Source organism: Meriones unguiculatus, chromosome 4 (genome assembly GCF_030254825.1).
Source record: "Meriones unguiculatus strain TT.TT164.6M chromosome 4, Bangor_MerUng_6.1, whole genome shotgun sequence".
Taxonomy (NCBI): Eukaryota; Metazoa; Chordata; class Mammalia; order Rodentia; family Muridae; genus Meriones; species Meriones unguiculatus.
This window is the reverse complement of record NC_083352.1, coordinates 121,800,846-121,821,029: the sequence shown is the minus strand read 5'-3', so window position 1 is coordinate 121,821,029 and position 20,184 is coordinate 121,800,846. Positions and strand designations below refer to the sequence as shown.

The 20,184-nt window shown below is 44.0% G+C and overlaps 1 protein-coding gene across 6 annotated transcripts in view; it reads left to right on the top strand.

The window, feature by feature from the left end:
- Rpn2 (ribophorin II) overlaps positions 1-20,184 on the top strand; it is a 46,356-nt gene that overhangs the window by 3,584 nt on the left and 22,588 nt on the right. For 4 of the 6 annotated variants that reach the window (XR_009591609.1, XM_060382936.1, XM_060382934.1 and 1 more), the window contains exons 2-9: positions 69-262; positions 4,639-4,734; positions 5,642-5,817; positions 10,572-10,647; positions 11,679-11,813; positions 13,789-13,965; positions 16,871-16,989; positions 18,424-18,532. Coding sequence is in view for 5 of the 6 variants with exons in the window: in XM_060382936.1 (XP_060238919.1) it covers positions 69-262; positions 4,639-4,734; positions 5,642-5,817; positions 10,572-10,647; positions 11,679-11,813; positions 13,789-13,965; positions 16,871-16,989; positions 18,424-18,532 (1,082 nt within the window). In the remaining variant the exon portion in view is untranslated. The remainder of the gene's footprint in view (positions 1-68; positions 263-4,638; positions 4,735-5,641; positions 5,818-10,571; positions 10,648-11,678; positions 11,814-13,788; positions 13,966-16,870; positions 16,990-18,423; positions 18,533-20,184) is intronic. The other 2 variants (XM_021664106.2, XM_021664095.2) reach the window with 1 other exon arrangement.

Below are 20,184 nucleotides of genomic sequence, written 5' to 3'. Positions count from 1 at the left end.
TTGGTGCATCCTTGTTGGGGCTGTGACTAGGATAGTGTGCCGTGTACTTAATACTGTTTTCCTCAAAGGTTCAAGCGCTGTCTTCGTGTTGGCCCTGGCAGTCGTAGCCAGCACCCAGGCTCTGACACCCACCCACTACCTCACCAAGTATGATGTGGAGAGACTGAAAGCCTCCCTGGATCGCCCTTTCACAAATTTGGAGTCTGCCTTCTACTCCATAGTGGGACTCAACAGCCTCGGGGCACAAGTGCAAGATGTCAAGGTAAAATTGCCTTTCTTCTGTCCACAGTGTTTTAGGAGAGCCTCTGGCTGTGTTCCTCTGGGGCGCTTTAAACCAAACTCTTGCTGGTGTGAGGACGACCTGGTTTAACGTAACAAATACTTCCTTCAGTCTGAGACTGCTTACTTGATGTGTGTGGGGTCATGCTGGGTGTTTCTAAGGAAAAGGAGTGAGAGCCTTCAGAAACTACCAGAACTCTGTGAAACTGTTCAGTACAGCATGTACTTGGTTTACATACTTCTGAATTGTTTTAGATTTATTTATTTTAGATTTATTTTGTGTAAGAGTGTTTTGCCTGCATGTGTGTGTACCACATGTGCCCAAGGAGTCCAGGATAGGATATCAGATCCATGGAACTGGAGTTACAAATGGTTGTGAGCCACCATGTGGGTGTTTGGCACTGACCCCTGGCTCTCTGCAAGAGCAGCCAGTTTTCTTAACTACTGAGCCATCTCCCCAGCTCCAAAACATGTACTTAAAAAGTGCTAGGTGCATGGCTAACAAGTCATGGGGAGCTCAAGGGAGGACTCTCATGCATTAATCAGTGACAATAATAGTGTCAGGCAATTTGGATGTATTTACTTTTGTTGAGCTGAAAACATTGCAATTGAAATATTTTCTAGGTTTATGAACAGCTAAGGGGGTATGTATTTATTACAAAATCATGGACAGTTAGGCTAAAACATTTTTCCTAAATATTTCTTAGTTTTCTCTGACTTCATAAGAAATTACCATAAATTTAGGGTTTAAAAACCACCCATTTGTTTGGCAAAATGACTCAATGAGTAAAGGTACCTGCTGCCAAATCTAACAGCCTGAGTGAGTTCAGTTCCCAGGACGCAGACTGTGGAGGGGGAAAACCAGCTCCTGTAGGTTGTCTGTGACAAGGATCAAACCCAATTTGTCAGGCTTCACAGCAGGAACCTTTGCAGGTTGAGCCATCTTTTATAACAGGAGGACACAAGACCTAAAAGAGGCTAAATGCACACGTCCACCAGTGAGACTCAATGTAGAGAAGGCGACAGACCGGGTCCCATGGCCACATCTGTAAATGAGAGCTTATTGAAATAGAGCTACCCCCATTCACATCACATCATCCGCTGCTGCTGTGTCTTAACAATATGCTGTGCAGTATCCTAGACCACCTGGCCCCAAACCCTGAAATACTAAGTGGCCCTTTATAGGAAACACTGGCTAATCCCTGCAGTCTGGGATGCACCTGTTCAGATTTCTTCCTGGCAGTCATCTCCTGTTTCTGCCCAGTGTTTTCTTCCTGTGTGCGGCTTTATTAAGAAGCAGATTTTTCCTTATGGTCTTGTGAATCCTCAAAATTATTTTAGCCTGGAATTAAGTTCACAGGGATCAGTGAGTTCACCCGAACTTTTCTGTGAAAACGAGGTGATGTAGCCTGCTTCACTAGACCATTCATAGTATAAAGCGAGATCGGATTGTGCCCTGGGCTCTCTTCCCAGGGTAGCTAGAGTTATCATTCTTAATGTTGAGGTGTTTTTGTGAGGCAGGTGCAGACAGGGCCTCCCACAGACATTGTTTGATGTGCTTTAGTGGTGCTTCAATGCTGCCTTGTTTCCTCAGAGTTTGTGGGGGTTCCTGAGGAGAGAGTTGACACCTTGACGGATGGGGCTTAGAGCAGTGGCAGCTATAGAGGTTTTGTACTGTAAAGTGTATCAAATGAAGTTGGAATGTTAGATTATTGTCAGATTTTAGAAAGATTGGAATGCAGGATGAAAGGTTTCTGCCAGAGACAGACGCATTTGTGAATCATCAGATTTGGGTTTGAGGCTTTCGAAGGGCTTCTGAGCTATGGCATGATTTGGAGTTCCACATGAAAAGTGGGTTGAGCACATTGCTCTAAAGATATGGTGTCTGATTTGGTTTAGGGGCCTGAAAGGAAAAAAGGTAGAAGAAAGCACAGGGTTCTTTGCTCAGGAGGATGTTGGAGTCCTTGGGGTTTTAACAAAGGGTACAAAGAGCTGGGGTGTGCAGGTACCAGGTGGGTGGAGTGGTTTTCAGCCTCCGGTTGCTGAGGTGTATGGAATGTTGAGAGCAGCTGCAGTTGGAAGCACATATTCTCTAGAGGCGCTGGCTGAAGCCCCAGCCCTGGAACTGAGAGAGGCGCACTCACTGAGAGGCCTGAGCAGGTGTGGTCCCGCTCATCCTGCTGTTAAAACTGTACTCTTGACATCATGAACCTTGAAGCCACATTCTTGCCATTGCCCTTGGTTGACCCTGTAAGCATCAGCGCAGGTCTGATGTTGAATCTACACCACAAAAGGTCATTTTAGCAGCCTCTTATGGTAGAGGGTACAGACAGGCTCTCTGGCTGCAAAGGCCAGCTCTCCCAGTTAGGAATGATCTTGGTTGAGCCTTGCTTCTCAGGACCTTGGTCTTCTCTGTGAAGTTAGACAGGAAAAGTATCTAAGCATAGGGATGTTTGAGGATGAAACAAGAAACCCCCAAGAAGCACTCAGAACACATTTCAAGTGCTGGGAAAGAGGCACTGCCGCTGTGGGGACCTGGCGATGTCTTTTCGTTGTTAAAGCACCAGAGGGCAACAGAGCACTTCATGGCATCTTTATTGAGCATGGAATAACCAGGTTTCTTCTTCAGATACCAACTTATAGAAGATGAAGTATTTTGTTTCTCTTCTTTTTCCTCTGGTTCTTTCAAACTGCAGTCAAGTTGAAACTCATTGTTTTGAGGATCTTACTGAAGTTTTGTTCCTAACATTTTTAAAATAATTTGTTTCGGTTTGAGTGACCCAGGCATGACATATAATGTAGCTTAGCTGGTAGGGGAAGGCACCAGGCAGTTTCATGGCTCACCTACTCCTATTTCCTATTCCATTCCCCAGTGATTCCTGCGTTTTCTTTTCTGTCATTTTAGAGATCAAATTCCAGGTCTTGTGCAAGCTAGGCAGTCATTCTGTTTGAGCAGCACCTCCAATGCCAGAAGCACCTACTTTTAACTGGATTGGTCATGAAATTTTAAACAGCTGGGTTTTTTGTTTTGTTTTGTTTTGTTTCTTGAGACAGGGTCTCTCTGCAGAGCTCTGGCTGTCCTGGAACTCATTGTATAGACCAAGCTGGCCTCGAACTCTGAACTGGTCTCAGCCTCCTGACTGCTAGGAGTAATGGCATGCGCCACCATGCCCAACAACTATTTCATACTATTTCATTCAGAATGTTTAGCAGTGTGACTTGCCTCCCTTGTAGTTCGGTGGAACAGAAGTGGCTGGAATTCTGTTTTGTGCTCATTTACTGTGATAGGAGCAATGCTCTCTCAGGCAACAGGCACCAAGTGCCTGTGGCAAGTGCTTTGGGAAGCAAAGGGCAAGGGTGGGCTGTGGCCTATCATGGGATGAGGATCAACAAAGGCTATATGGGAACAGTGCATCTGAACAGAGGTGAAGGGAGGACCTCATCCGGCAGACAGGAGGGACAAGGAAATGGTGCTGGATAAAAATATCCAAGGGTAGGAAAACAGTTCAACAGGAAAATAAGATTTTGGGGTCTGAGGTGGGCCCTGCTGATGAAGCTGCCACGGCGGGGGGGCACCCAGGCATTGCGTGCTATCTTGGCAACTTTGGATCTTTTCTGGGAGTGATGGGAACCGCGGAGGGCTTTAATAGTTAAGCAGCGTGAGTGCCTCGTATTTCATAGGGCGCAGTCGCGCAGTGTACAGAATAGGTTGCACGCCTGGAGGCAGTTAAAAGAGGGCTGTACAGTAAGGTGCGAGATGACAGGGACCTGCCCAAAGACAGTGACAAGCCAGGCATCGGTGGAAAGGAAGCAGCCTTGGAGGGAAGAGTCAGCAGTTCCCCCGCTCTGGTTTGGGTGGTTGGATGCATGGTGACACAGGTGAGCCAGGAAGTCAGAAAAGAGAAGGCTTTAAAGTCACTTTAGGTTGTCTGCCATGGCTTCAGAGGCATGACACTGGAAAGCTTGGCATCGGGGGACACTGTGCCATCTTCCACAGGCCACTTACCTACTAAGTCCCAGTTACTCTCCCTGCTAAAGGAGATAATGATGGTGTCTTGAAGGATGTTATGCCCTTCAAAAGGAAGAGCATTGTGACACCCAGCCCAGGTCATGGCCAGAGCAGAGAGCATTTGTTAAGTGGTTTCTGCCCACCTCGGGTTTGCTCTTCCTTGTGTGAACTCAGCAGTTTAGGATACTAGTGTCCCGTGGAAAATAACTATTGAAAAATGAAGTCTGGACTAATTCACACATTACGCCTCCATAGATGGTTTAGGATTTTATCTATCACCTTAAGTACTTTCACCTTTCCTAGTTACTGCATTATGTCTCCTCTTACCTTTGACTTTCTCCCTCGTCTAGAAAGCGTGCACCTTCATCAAGTCTAACCTTGATCCCAGCAATGTGGATTCTCTCTTCTATGCTGCCCAGTCCAGCCAGGTCCTCTCAGGCTGTGAGGTGAGCCCATTTGTTTGTTTGTTTGTTTGTTTATTTGTTTATGAGCAGTGAAGTGCATTTTTAAACATAATGCCAGATTGTTAGTATAATTTTTAAAACTGAGAAACTGATGGTGTGGGTCAGAATTCCATCCGCATAATTTTTATTCCTATAAAAGAGTATATTTTTCCTTTTAGGTGTTCACTGTAATGGCTTTGAGATCCCTTTTTCTTACAGTTCTTATCTCTCTTCTGGAGGCCTTGAGGTTTCCTTTCCCTTCTCCTTCAACATTTAAAAACATTCAGTGCATCCTCACCTCAGATTCTAGATTGTTCTGTTGAATAGGAATTGTTGGAAGTAGACAAGCGACTTGCCAGTGTCTTTTGGGAGGCTGTCTTAGTTGGGTTTCTATTGAAGTGGTGAAACACCATGACCAAAAGCAACTTGGGAAGGAAAAGGTTTGTTTAGCTTACACTTCCACACCATAGTTCATCATCAAAGGAAGTCAGGGCAGGAGCTCAAGGCAGGGACTGAAAAAGAGGCAATAAAGGATCCATACTTACTGTCTTGTACATGGCTTGCTCAGCCGGCTCTCTTATGTACCCTACAACCACCTGCCCAGAGGTGACAGCTCCCACCACTGACGGCCCTCCCATGTCAATTTAATCAAAAAATGTTCTACAGACTTGCCTGTCTGTAGGCCAGTTTTAGTCAGGCATTTCTCAATTGAGTTCTGACTTCCCAGGTAACTGCTTGTGTCAAGTTGACAAAAACCAGTCAGAACAGAGGTGGTATTGACTTTCTGAGCATTTGATTCTGTGGTGGTGGGTGGTCGTGGCTTTGGCAGCTGTGCGCATACCATTGTCAATGTGCCTTTCACAAATTGCCAGAACCTGTTCTTACTCTGTGTCTGCCCTTCCTTTCCTAGATAGCTGTTTCAAACGAGACCAAAGATTTTCTTCTGGCAGCAGTAAGTGAAGACTCCTCTGTCACCCAGATCTACCATGCAGTTGCAGCACTCAGTGGTTTTGGCCTGGCCGTGGCTTCCCATGAAGTTCTTGGTGCCCTTACTGCTCGTCTCAGCAAGGAGGAGACTGTGCTGGCGTAAGTTGTCGGTTTGAACTCCTTTTACGCTTCATTTGAGTAGGTTGCTGACCTGAGAGGGTTTGTTCATCGCACAGCACACGTTTCTGTGCCGCACACGTTTCTGGATGTCTACTATATGCCAGGCACTCTGCTAGATGTGGCAGATACTGCTGAAATTTGGGAGGATGGGCTGGGATAGAGTGTGTATGTATTTGCAAGCGGAGGTCAAAGGTTAATAGCAGGTTTCTTTCTCAGTCAATTTCCACCTCGTTTCTTTTTTTTTTTTTTTTTTTAGTTTTTAGTTTTTGTTTTTTTAAATTATCATTTGTTTTTAACTTAAGGCAGGGTCTCACTGTGTATACCTCACTATGCTATCCTGGAGCTCCCTGTGCAGACCAGGCTGACCATGTGTCATTCAGTGTGAGCCTGGGCTTTGTCTCCCACTCTCCCAGGAAGAGTTCAAGGCCAGCCAAGTCTACAGAGCAAGTTATAGGCCACGGCTGCAGAGAAACCCTGTCTTGAAAACAAACAAACACAAAGATAGGGCTGTAGGAAACTCTGTAGGGCATTTCCATAATTAGTGCTTGATGGCAGAGGGCCCAGCCCATTGTGGGTGGGGCCATCTCTGGGCTGGTGGTCCTGGGTTCTATAAGAGAGCAGGCTGAGCAAAGCCATGGGGAGCAAGCCAGGAAGCAGCACCCCTCCAAGGCATCAGTCTCCATCAGCTCCTACCTTCAGGTTCCTGCTATGTTTGAGTTCCTGTCCTGACCTCCTCCTTTGATGAACTATGATATGGAAGTGTAAGCCAAATAACCCTTTCCTCTCCAAGCTGCTCTTGGTCACAGTGTTTTGTCACAGCAGTAGAAACCTAACTAAGATGCTTGTTAATGCTTTAACAGGTTGACAGTACCAATTACTGCTTTCAGAACCATGGGATAAGGCTAGAAATGCAGAACAATAGAAAAGCACTTACCATGCATAAGGCCCAGTACCCTAGAAACCAAACCAAAAGGGCCAGGGAGTAGCTCAGCAGGTAAATATGCTTGCCGTTAGCACTTGAGTACCACATGTACCATATGGTACAAGGAGAGAGACAACTCCTACAAGTTGTCTCTCCAACCCGCATATATGTGCCATGGTATGTGCATACACACACACACCCCAGCAAAAAGGAACTTAGTTCCCAGGATCTTTGTGAGGTGGGGATCAAAAACCAGATTGTTCCTAAAACTGAACCTTTGTTAAGGGAAGTGTTCACAGTTGTCATTTTCCTTGCCACTTTCATACCCTGCTCGCACTCACAAGGGTTGGTAACTTGGAGGCTGAAACTCTCTCCTGCGCTGATGCTTTTATGCATGCTTTATCTGCTTGGCTCTTGGGAGTCTTTTATTTTATGCCACTTGTAGGGTTTTTGTTTGTTTTGTTTTGTTTTTGAGATAGGGTTTCTCCTAATGTAGACTAGGCTGTCTTCCAACTCACAGAGAGCTACCTATTTCTGCCTTCGAAGTTCTGGGATTAAAAGCGTGTGCCACCATGCCTTGCAGGCCATTTGTTTTTGTCTGTTCATAATCCCCTTTGGTGGGTTGCATTTCCAGTTAGCACCATATATGTCATTATGTCAGTGTTACCTTCTTAAATACTAACTTCTTAAAAATCAAAAGCAAAAAACTTCCCTGCCAGGGAAAAAAGGGATACTCAAGAGATGAGGTGGAGGCAGGCAGATCTCTTTGAGTTCCAGCCAGCTTCAGTTATATGGTGAGAGGCTGTCTCAAAAGGGAGAGAGACAGAGACAGGACAGACAGACAGACAAACTCACAATAGGAAGAAGCACAAGGAAAGTTAAGCCACTTTGGAATCAGACACACTTGGCTTTGAGCACCAGGTATGTTCCTTCTTTGCTGTAGGACTTTGGACAAGTTAATGTCTAGAGTTTCATCTGTAGATGAGGCCAACAAGCTTCATGTCATGGGACAGGTGCAGAGATGATGATCTAGGTGCAGATCCTAGTGCCGTGCCTGTCCCCAGGCATACAGCATTTCATTCTCAGGGAACGAGGTGCTTCCTTGGTTGGACTGTAGCAATTTCTGTGTTAGATCCTAAGCTGCTGTGCTTACATGGCTCCTGAGTCTGACACACTAGATGTGCCCAATAAAGAGTTAATAAAGACCAAAAATGTACTTTTGTGTTGTTATGAGAAAGGGCACGTGCTGGGAGTCAGGTGGAAGAATGTAAGTCTGTGTTGGTTTGCTTAGGACTTTTGTGATAGCGAGCTGAATGTCTCCTCTTTCCTGCAGCCTCAGATACTCACACTCCACAAAGTGGCCTGCTTCTTACAGGGTCATCCTGGAGGTCCGATTGGCAGGATTGAAGCTAATTGGGTCAAGTCAGTAAGGCTTGAAGTAAATTAGGACTGTTTAAAATGGGCCTTTGTGTTTAAGTGAAGTTGTTCTAGGAAATGTGTAGGTTTGGGGTTTTTGTTTGTTTGTTTGTTTGTTTTGTTTTGTTTTTTTGAGACAGGGTTTCTCTGTGTAGCCTTGCCCCGGACTTACTTTGTGGAACTCAGAAATCTGCCTGCCTTTGCCTTCCAGAGTGCTTGATTACAGGCGTGAGCCACTGAGCCCCGGCTCAAATGTATGTTCTTAAGCTTGTCTTGAAGAGCTGAATCTTCTGCTGTATCTGAGCAGCACAGAGTGGGCTTTCCCCAAGGTAGAATCCAGTGTTCCAGAGAGAAGGTCATTGCTAACTGGGGATAAGTAATGAAGCCAGAGACAAAACTTCTCTAAAACTGAATAGGTTGATTTCATTATAAAACTTCTGAGGTTCTTACAGTATACCATGCAGTTGTTCCAAAGAAGAGAAAAATGATGTCTTAACTGAAAGGCTCCTTTTTGACTATCTTAGCAACTGTTTTTGAGCTAGTATTTATCTTGAATAGATGGGATTTTTATCTTGTTTGGAGACTCAGGTTTCATTTTCTCAAGTGCATGACAATGACAAATGTCCAATAGAAGTCACTGAATGCCCATGGGGCTTCTGTCCTTGTGACTCTTCTGTTTTCTAAGTTGTCATCTTAATGGAATATTAGCTCTTCATGCTGGGAATCTAAATTGTTATGATCACAACATAAGTAGACAGAGTCTTGCTTTACATTCTTTGGCACAAACTTGATAAGTGGTGGTTACACATGGGCTCAGGCATCTTTTAGGAATTATACTGTGCTGAAGCCATAGACCGTTTGACCACCAGGGGGCCTCAGTGTCCTGCATTTTATCTAGAGAAATGGTTATGCTCTCGTCTAGACTGTCTGCATTAACAGGAAAAAAATCTAATAAAATTACAGGTTCATAACTGTCACATTCCACCTTAAGATGGTTTTTGTTGTTGTTATTTAGGTGTGTGTGTGTGTGTGTGGAGAGAGTGGCACAAGCCCCATGGCACACATGTGGAAGCTGGAAGAGAACTTTTTTCTTGTTAATTTTTGTTTATTTGTCTTTAAGACAGAGTCTCTTTCTATATTCCTGGCTGTCCTGGTACTCGCTGTGTAGCCAGGCTGGCCTTGAGCCCACAGAGATCCACTTGCCTTTGCCTCAGAGTTCTGGAATTTAAGATGTATACCGCTGCGCCAAGCAAAATGTTTATCTTATAAAATATGCTCTTAAAATAATAAAAACATGTGAGTAAAAAAAGCACAGAATGAAGTGTGATACCTGTCACAATATGGATGAGCCTCAAAAGCCAAAGAGTAAAAGGTCACGTATTAGGGACTATATCCAGTGGTAGAATACTTGCTTGGTGTATACAAGAGCCTGAAATTGATGCTCGGCAGGCCCCTAACAAGTTGCCTATTGTGTGACTCCATTTATGAGAATATGGAGAGCAAGCAAATGTATAGAAGTGTGTTGCTGGGAGGTGGGGGAGGTGGGGCACCATAGAAAGGAACTGCTTAATGCTCTAGGACTTTATTTGGAACTCAGGCAAATTGTTCTGGATATAAACAGAGATGGTGGTCAGACACTGTGACTATAGGAAGTGCCACTGAATTCACTTGATTGAATTTTGAGATAAAGGGGCTTGGTATCTACCTTAGTTGGTAAAATACTATTTGAGGGCTGTAGTGGGTAGAAGGCTTTCACAGCATGCTTGTCCTCAATTCTATTCCCAGCACTACATAAATTAGTGTGATTGGTGCACACCTGTGGTCCCAGCATTCAGGAAGCAGAGGTAGGAGCACCAGGAGTTTAAGGTCAGCAGCATCAAGTTTGAGACCAGCCTCGGCTACATAAGACCCATCTCCAAAAAGAATAAACTTTTTATAATTGAGTAAATAATGATATATTTAGGTAGTATAAAGTCATTGTTCATTAGAATTAGGTTTATATTATACATTATATTTGTAAATTTTTATACAGAGAATACTAAATACATGGTTGGAAGCAAATATAAGACTGTAGTTTAAGGCTAGTCTCTCCCGTGAACACCTGAGGGGTGTCACTTGCACACCTTGCAGTGGGGTGCTGGTAGCACAGGTAGCTTCAGTGCATGTTTACCAAATCTTTTTTATGTGCTTTACTCCAGTTTTTAAAGCAGTTGTTCCAATTTCTGCCCAGCAATTTACAAACATAGATCATATGCTATTTCTTTAGCCTTGAGTAAAAAAGATGATTGACAAACAGCCACCTTCAGTCTAGTGTAATACCTTGTACAAAACAGAGGATGCCTTCCTATTCATTAAACTAAATCTTAGTCTCACTGTTCCACTCTTTACCTTCCAGAACGGTCCAGGCTCTACAGACAGCATCCCACCTATCCCAGCAGGCTGACCTGAGGAACATCGTAGAGGAGATTGAGGTATAAATCTATTTCTCCAAATGAGTCTCTGAGTTCCTGTCTTCTCTTGCAGGTAGAATGACTAGTTTCTTACAGCCACCTCTGTATCTTATACATTCTTGGCTATTAAGCCCAAGATGCTTATTTAAGCATTATGTCCTAGAGAATATTTGTTAGGCTGTTATTGGTCACAGTTTATGGTACCAACAAATCTAAAACTCAGATGCTTCTCTCTGTCACTTACTGCTTTGAAATTGTAGGTAAGGTGGTTGGTGCTCTGAACTTGAGTTTTCCTGTATGATGGTTGTGGGAACCAGCAAGGTTGAAAGTGCTTGCGCATATTAACTAGATGCCTGTTAAGTGGCCACTGTGGGTGGGTTTTGGGGGGTTGAGACAATCTCTTTATGTAACCCTTATTGGTAGGCTGGAATCTCCCTGTCTCACTTCCTGAGTGCTAGGATTTTAAGTGTGTGCTACCATACCTGGCTCACTGCAGTTTTTACCATTGCTCCGTCCTCTACCCAGGATAGTCTGTTCCTTGGGCCACCCTCAAGACCTGTATAGCCAGTGATAACAGGCAGCATGGCCATGTCATGGATACGTGCTTCACAGACACAGTAGCTGCTTCTTTCTGCTCCCCAGGAGGGCCGTGCTGTCTCACTGTGTAGAGCATTGACTGAGAGGTGCTGCACTTTGTCGGTACTGTCCAGGTGGACAGCCACGGCTCCATCTGTGTTGTGATGCTGCCTGGCAGCACTTCAGCTGGGGTCACTGTTCTGCTTAAACTGGTGGCTGCTTCAGTGCCCAGCCTCTTAGGGGTTAGCCAGAAGTGCAGGGGCCTCTTGGGAGGCATGCTGCCAGAGATTCTACCCATCTGCCCAGGTACTTTTTTATTTCTTTATATTTGTAGGAAGTACTAAGTGGCTAAGGTAGTCTTCTGACTCGGTGAGATTTCTTAGAAGGCCCACTCTGGGGTGGCAGTGTTTTTTGTATCTCATTTCTGTGATTTCTGTGTCCCAACATGCCTACATGCCTTCCCTTTTTTGTTACAGGACCTGGTTGCTCGCCTGGATGAACTAGGGGGCGTGTATCTCCAGTTTGAGGAAGGACTGGAAACCACAGCATTGTTTGTGGCTGCCACCTACAAGCTCATGGACCATGTGGGGACTGAACCATCCATGAAGGAGGTGCATGTCCAGCGATTCTCAAACATGAAATTCAAAGGCATTGCTAGAATTTGTCAAAGATAGCTGTATCCAGAGAAGGGTGTTCAGATCAACACCTCAGGGTGTTGTTATTCCTGATTTCAGTTAGGTTTTAGGAAGGAGAGTAGAAAGGTGTTAATGCCTGTACTAAGAAGCTGATAGTCAGTGTGACAGAGGTGTAAATAAATCTTTACAGCTGTTTACACGGGGCAGAGTCAAGTGTATTCGCCCTGGTTTGTTCTTTCCCCTCCCGACAGCCCTCTCTGCCTGCCTACTGTGTGCTTTCCGCTTTGCTGGCCCCTTTCTCCAATAAGTGCCTTGGACTTCATAATTCCCTTTCTCCCCTCTTTCCTTCATCCTCATCAATTCAGATAATCTTAACTGTGTGTGTAGTTCTTCATGCTGTTTCCCTGGGAAGCATGTATGTCTTCCAGGTACTGCTAGAAATTGGGTTTTGTGGGTGGGGGTTGGGGAGATGTTTGCTTGTTTGTTTTTAAGAAGAGCTTGTTAACCTGAATGATTTTAGTTAGAATATGTGTGATAAATATTTTTAAGTAGAACCTGTTTGTCCCCTGTGTATGGGGTTACCAACCTTTGGTCTAAAGTACTTAAAATGCAAGTTCTGTTACTTAAAGTTTTAAAGGAAATATTTGAATTTAAAGCTAAAACTTACATTTTTATGCATTATGCAAATGTCTTTATAAAGCCAACAAATAATGTTTATCTTGGGTATCTTGAATTAATTTTCTAATACTTTGTTCATATCTTTGCGTTCTTAGTGTGTCCATTCCTTCTTCCTAAGTATAGGAGTGCTAGAACTATCAGGCTCTCTTTTCGTTTCTGTCATGAACACTGAAGAATGCAGAGTCTTCTGGTACAAATCATCTGGGGGTTTTCTGTATCCCTGGAGACAGATGGACTGCACACTCTACATATACAACTTAAACTTTCTCGTTTTATTCCCAAGCTGTTACTAACTAGGTATTTGGCTAGAGTAATTTTGCTGTCACTGCTTTTGACATAACAATTTGGGTGAACAGTCACCCATTTGAACATGTCAGCAGCCTACTGATGGAAAATGTAATTGGTACAATTACAGAAAATTATTTCATGTTGACTGTGAATAGCACTGTCAGGAAGAAGGGAACTCTTTTGTTAGATGGTAGGTTTCAAAAAACAAAGCTGATTGAAGTAGAAAATGTTTCTTCCTAAGCAGACAACCTCCAGAATTGTAATCAGGCCTTTTAGGTCCACTTGTGTTTAAAATTGCCTTTCATTTTTCTCTTTTATGCAGCCTCCCAGGTTTTTAATGGGGAGTTAGATTTTAGTTTCTTTCTGGTACACACTTTGACCATAAAATGTGCCCTTATGAATGCAGACTTAGCCCAGTTTATTGCTCAAAGACAGCTTAGGAAGGAAGACAGGCTAGCTGAGAGGATTATGGCAATTAGGAAAGAATAGAATTTCTGTGGCAGGGCTCTGGGGCAAACAAATTTCCTTCCTTCCTTCCCTGTCTCTCTCCCTCCTGTGTTGTAACTTATGTTTACTTAGTATGCTTCAGCCTCAGTTTCCTTATTTGATAGCTACCAATCTGTAAAGGCTTTGTAGTGATTTGAGGTAGTGCATGAAAAGCAACTGTCATGGCCTGGTATGTAACAGATGGTTACTGTTACATAAATTTTACTCTCCACTTACATATCTCAGTACTTACCTGGGGTAGTTTGCATTTGTATACTAACCGGTCATTAAAGGATTAGCAAGTAAATGAGTGAATTTCCATTTATAATAGAAAATTGTATTTAAAACTGTCAAGCTCAAATTTGAGCTTAAATGCAGCATTTTGCTCCCTTTTAATCCCTCATTTGGATTAATGCTGGATGTACTGGCACATGGTTTGCGGTGGGTCCCCTCAAATTCCTGCAGAGGGTTGCTGAGCTGTGTTTCTCTTTGCTCTCAGGATCAGGTCATCCAGCTGATGAACACAATCTTCAGCAAGAAGAACTTTGAGTCACTCTCAGAAGCCTTCAGTGTGGCCTCTGCTGCTGCTGCATTGTCCCAGAATCACTACCACGTACCAGTGGTGGTTGTGCCTGAGGGCTCTGCTTCTGACACTCAAGAACAAGCTATCCTGCGGGTATGACCTCCTTGTGCAATACAAGACTTTGAGATGTGCTATAGAGCCAGTTGTAGCCCTGGGGACACAACCTCTAGGGGAGGTAGGCACAAGTGCTTTTGAAGCTGTTAGGAAAGAGGAAGTGAGGCTGGAGAGATGCTCATTGAGTAAGAGCACTGGCTGCTCTTGCAGAGGACTTGAGTTTCTTTTCCAGCACCAGCCCACCTGTAAGTGCAATCCCTGGGATCTGACATCCTCTTCTGGCTTCTGTGAGCACCAGGTAGTCATGTGGTATGTTGATGTACTTTTTTAAAAACTCTTTTAACATTTTTAACATTTTTTTTAATCTCTTTTTCCGTATTCCATCCCAGTCTTCCAACACCAGATAGGAGAGAGAAAGGGTTAATGGAAGAGAAGACACATTTCTCTTAGCTGCTGGTTAGGGTCATTAAGTGCCTTGGAACCAGTTCAAACCAGTTTCAGGCGATCTCCAACTTCTTGTCTCACTGCAGGAACAGCAATGAAGGGGGAAGCAGCTACCTTGTTTCTCAGACTCCTGAACACTCCCTGGGCCCTAGCTTTATTCTCTCTATGGAGTCCTCAGATTTAAACTATCTGCAGCTAGCAAAGAGCTCCTCTCAGAGCCTATGTGAGGCAAATAGTCCGCTGTTGTGGACCATCTGAATCAGCCCACATCCCACACCTGAGACTAAAACAAAAACATGTTCATATCCACAACAGTAGTACACATATATACGTGCAAGCAAACTTTCATTATAAAAAACAAAACAAAAAAAACCCAACTTTCAGAAAAAAGAAAAAAAAGAAAGAACCCCCCCCCTTAGATTGTAAATTGCGTGTGCTTCCAGTAAGTCAAGCTCAAGAAAATTGCCTTCTGGCTCCATAACTGTAGACGTAGAGAGAATCTTGCTCGTAAAATTGATTTCTGGAGTTGGAGATAATAGATCAGTGGTAGATCGTATGCCTACTATAGGACTAAATCCCACAAAACGTAAGTCAATTAAATACAGATTAAGTCTGACACATCTGTAGCTCCAAGGTCAGAGTACTGTCTGGCACGTGCTAGGTCCTGGATTTTATCATTGACGTCACACCTTAAAAAAAGTAGTAATGAAATTTATTTCATGGTGCCAGAATGTTCCAGATACATTGTTTTGTTTAATTCTTTTAGTTTATGTGTATTGGTGTTTTGCCTGAATCTATGTCTGTGCACTGCTTGCACGCCTGGTGCCTGAGCTGGCCAGAGAGGGTGTCAGATCCCTTGGAAGTGGAGTCACAGGGATTGTGGACTACCATGTGCATGCTATGACCTGATCTAAGTCTTCCAAAAGAGCAGCCAATGCTCTTAACTACTGAGTCGTCTCTCCAGCCCCCAGATACATTGTCTTAGAACAACTTTTAATTCCCAGGTAATTGTAATGCCTTTATCTTGTCGTTAAAGTAAGTATAGCCTTCTTTCTCTCTGATGCTCATGAGTAGCCCACTTATGGTCTGTGCGCGCGTACACACACACACACACACACACACACACACACGGCACTGACTTTTGCATTAAGTCTTTGCACGGAGCAAATGAGCAAATCTTGAGTACACCTGGAAGTTTCATCTCAAAGCTAGGTGTAATGGCTCATGCCTTTGCTCCTAGCACTCGGGAAGCAGAGGCAGGCAGATGGATCTCTGTGAGTTCGAGGCCAGCCTAGTCTATAGGCTATCCAAGACAGCCAGGGCTACACAGAGAAACTCTATCTTGAAAAACCAAAAAACAAAACAAATAGCAAAAAAAAGTTTCATCTCAAATGAAGCATTTGTTGTTGTTGTTTGTGAAACCACTAATAAACTCAGATCAGTGTAAGAGTCAACATTTTGTTCATGTTAGTGATGGGTTCCACGTGGGGCAGTTCCATCTGTCCTATAAGTTTGATTTTGATAACCTGTAAAGGTGCCCCATCTGTACAGCTGTGTCTTCCTAACTTAAGAGCTGAAAAATAACCTCATTAACATAAATCTGTGAGTTCAGGTAGGACTTAGGGAGCACAGTGGGGAAAATACTGGCCCTGAAGCCGGCTGCATAGATGTACATTCAACACTGGAATGTTGAATCTTATGCTTACATCTTAACTGACTTACATGGGTAGGTTTGTGCACTTGCATACGCATACCCACACATGCACATAAGCAGTCCTGCAGGCGCAAACCCAGCGAATAAATTAATCCCCAAGCTTCCCTCAGGATATCTTTCTTACTAATAATTGTGGTGGTTTTGTTTTGTTTTAGGGTACTGTCGTAGAGTTTCTAGGACAAGGGTTCAGAAACAGGAAACAGCAGACTGAGCATGGTGCTCTACAGCTGTCCGCACAGCAGTGGTCAGGCTCAGGGAGGAAGATCCATGCTCCAGCACAGCCTGGATTACATAGCAAGACCCTCTCTCCAAGTAGAAAATAAAAACACAGCTGTAAAGGCTGGTGAGAGGGGTCTGTAAGCTTGGACAGCTCAAGCAGGAGGATCCCACAATGAAAGCTTTCATGTGCCATGGAGTGTTGTTTCAGGACTACCTTAGAGTCTGAGGGTGTAGCTCAGTGGTAGAGTTCTGGCCTAGAACACATGAGGCCCCGTGCTGTGAAAAGAAATAATTGGAGCCAGCCACACTTTCATGCTCATATACACATTCTCTAATTTCCTTCTGAGGTGGTTGGGCAAGGTCATCTCTAGGCTCATCCCTAGCTGTAGCATTCAATAGTCTATCCTGGTCTCACATTTGGTCTTTGGCAGGCAGCAGACCAAAATCCGTGCACATTTCTGAAGAAAGCTGCGTGTGCTGCACAGCTGGTCTCCTGTAGATAAAGTGCCCCACTCATTTGGGCCTTTGTTCTATTCATGTATGGCTTGTTTTGTTTTGACTTTCTAGTTGCAAGTCAACAATGTTTTGTCTCAGCCTCTGGCTCAAGCTGCAGTTAAGCTGGAGCATGCTAAGTCTGTGGCTTCCAGAGCTACTGTTCTGCAGAAGATGCCCTTCTCACTCACAGGGTAAGTCTGAGCCCAAGCTTTGTGCTGTGGAGAGTTGACTTTCAGCCAGGGTAGCAGAGTCACAGGGGCAATTACCCAGGTCATAAAATCACATGTGTCTGCTGTGATAAATCCTAAGAGGAAAGTATGAGAAAGATAAATCTGGAACTAGGCCATTTTGCCCTTATTTCATCCTTGTCTCTCTAGTGGGCACTGTCTTGTTGTTGTGTACCTAATTTTAAATTATATATATGTATTTTAACATTTTATTGATTCTTTGTGAATTTCACATCATGCACTCTAATCCCATTCATCTCCCCATCCCTCCCTAACCACCCTCTGCCCTTGCAACCTTCCTCCAAAAGAAACCAAACGAGCAAAAAAAATCTCACTGTGGATGTTGTGCTGTTACATGCTATATCCTTTTGCCCAAACAGCTTTTTTTGCAAATGTTCATTGCAGTGAGTCATTGGTCTAGTTCGAAGCCTCTGGCTTCAGCTGCATTATCAGTACTGGATCCTTACGGGGACTCCTCTATTGCTCTATACTGAGGAAATCTTGTGGCTTTGGTTCTAGGAGGACCTGCCTGGACACACCCCAGCAGTTCATAGATGGGGTAGATGTTGGGGTGGGCCAATTCAAAGCCCTGGATCTGGGTCTGGGTGGTAGCTGAGTTGGTCATCCTGACAACTGGCCCATGCTCATACCATCGGGACCAGCTCTCTCACTCTCACACCTTTGGGGCCGGTTCTCCCACGCTGTCCATGTAAGGGGCAGGGCCGGCTCTCCTGAGTGCTGAGGCAGTGTGGGATGGGGCCAGCTCTGTACAGCCACAGCCCTCAGACATCAACATGGTCCCAGGTTGGCAAGCTAAACCAGGGACTGGTCTGCATGGCCTTTGGTGGTAACAGACCCCAGCTGCTACAGTGCTGTGACCAGACATGGCCCTTGGTGACAGCACAGGCCAGGACTTCACCATGGCCTCCGGTGGCATCGCAGGCTACTCACATCAAGCGTCTGCTCTCCTACATCATGTTTGGGCGTTTGTAGCTATTTCCTTGAGATGTTGTGTTGATGAGCATAATGGGCTGAGGCTCAGTGGTAGAGCAGTGCAGCAAGCCTGGGCCCTGGGATTCCTCTCCATCACCAAGAAAGTGAAAAACAACAGAAAGCAATTGGAAGCAGACTGCAGATGGGCCCGCAGTGCATCACCGTTCAGGAGGGCATTGCAGGGGCTGGACTTTGAGGACCTGAGAGGGAAGCAAAGAACTCTATACATCCTGGGTGGTTGTATGCTTTCCACACTGATTTATGGCCAAGCCAGGGACTGCTAAGTAGTACAAGGAGGCAACCAGGAATGGAATGGTCCTGGACTGCATTAAAAAGATACTTTGTAGCTAATAGGATATATTCAGGACTTCTCTTGAGTTTTGCTAACCTTGCTGTCATTCCCAGCAGAGATGTTTTTGAGCTGAACTTCAAGAATTTTAAACTTTCCAGTGGCTACTATGACTTTTCTGTCAGAGTTGAAGGTGACAACCGCTACATTGCAAACACTGTAGAGGTAGGTGCTTTTTTTGTTGGCCCTCTTGCTACATTAGTGTATCTAAAATGACCAAGGTAGGTCATATTGACTTCTTTTGTGCCCAGGCTAAAGTGGACCCCCGCCTCTACCTCCTTTGTTCTGGGATTTTAAGCAAGGGCTGCATTCTGTTTAAATTTTTTTCTTCTTTCATTCCATCTCTATTTATTTATTGGAATTCTACTGTAAGAAAAATAAACTGCCCTTTCTCCTTCATTTATTTTTACAATGTAGTTTACATAATGAGCTTGTAGTGTGTTGTGGATAGTTACTTGACCATATGTTATCTCGCAGTCACTTATTTTGATCTACCACCATCCTCATTTTGCCTTTGAAGATATCTTCAGCTAGATACCTTTGACATTCTCTTTAAATAAAAAGAATAGGCAGCTAGAAGATTTGACCTTTTCAAAAACAGGACCTACTTACCAGGTAGATACTTATTCTGAAGTTTGGCAGAAAGGAAGATGCAGATATTTTCTGAAACTCCAGTCTTTGCCTCATGTCTGACCTTTTGGGCACAGACAGCTGATCTGATCCACGCACTAGAACATAGTTTGGATAGAAATTAATTTGTGTATCTTGAACCTTTAAATTCCAGATTATTTTTATCATAATTTCCTTTAAGAAAAAGACCTTATTTACATCATAATACCTTACAGAAAAAAACTATTTGTCTTGCAGCCTCATTTTTCTCCTGTGTCTTGAAAACAGCCTTTTAACGACATTGCTAAGCTCACACTTCCCTTCTTTTCTTCTTATTCTCCAACTCATCACATCCCTCGCTAAAGTCTTCCCAAAGTCCTTTGTTGCTTTATTAGATACTGCCAAGTGCTCTACATTCCACCGACACTGCTGTTTCCTGTTTTTAGGGTTGTAGTTTAAAGTACTGCCTTGTGATAGTTTTCTTTAGTCTGTTGTGAAGTTGAGTGCTCTTCTTGTGGTTCTTGAGCAGCTCTGGTTCCTCCTTATGAGTCTGTATGTGTCTGTTGCTGGTTTATGAACCTTCTCCTTACTGGCTTTCAGGAAAAGCATGTGTTCTAGACACTGAGCCTTAGTTGTTGTCTTCAGGTTTTTTCTCTGTATTATTTTATGGCCTCTTGATGCATACAAATTTTAAAGCTTTTTTTCTAGATTGTGGGGTTATTGTTTTTGTTTGTTTGTTTGTTTGGTGTGTTTGGTGCATGCATATGTGTGCAGGTATGCTTACATGTATGAATATGTGTAGAGACCAGAGGTCTACATTAGGTGTCTTTCTATCATTCTGCATTTCTCTGGCATTTAAGAGAGGGCCTTTCTCTGAGTCTGTAGCTTGCCATTTTGTCTTGACTGGCTGGCTGGCCAGTATCCACTGAATTTTCCAGAGTCCACATGCCTCTGCGCGTGCGTTTGTACACACACATACACACACACACACACAGAATGCTGGTGTTACAACTATGTACCTCCCTGCCAGGCTTTTCTATAGGGACTATGAACCAAACTCAAGTCATTGTGCTTGCTGTGCTGAGGGATTTCCTCAGCCCTGTTCTTTTTCTGGCTTAAGGCTGGCTAAATGATGGGGTGATGGAAGGAGAGAACCAGTTCCCACAAGTTGTCCTGTGACCTCCACACAGGCATGTGTCGTGGCATGC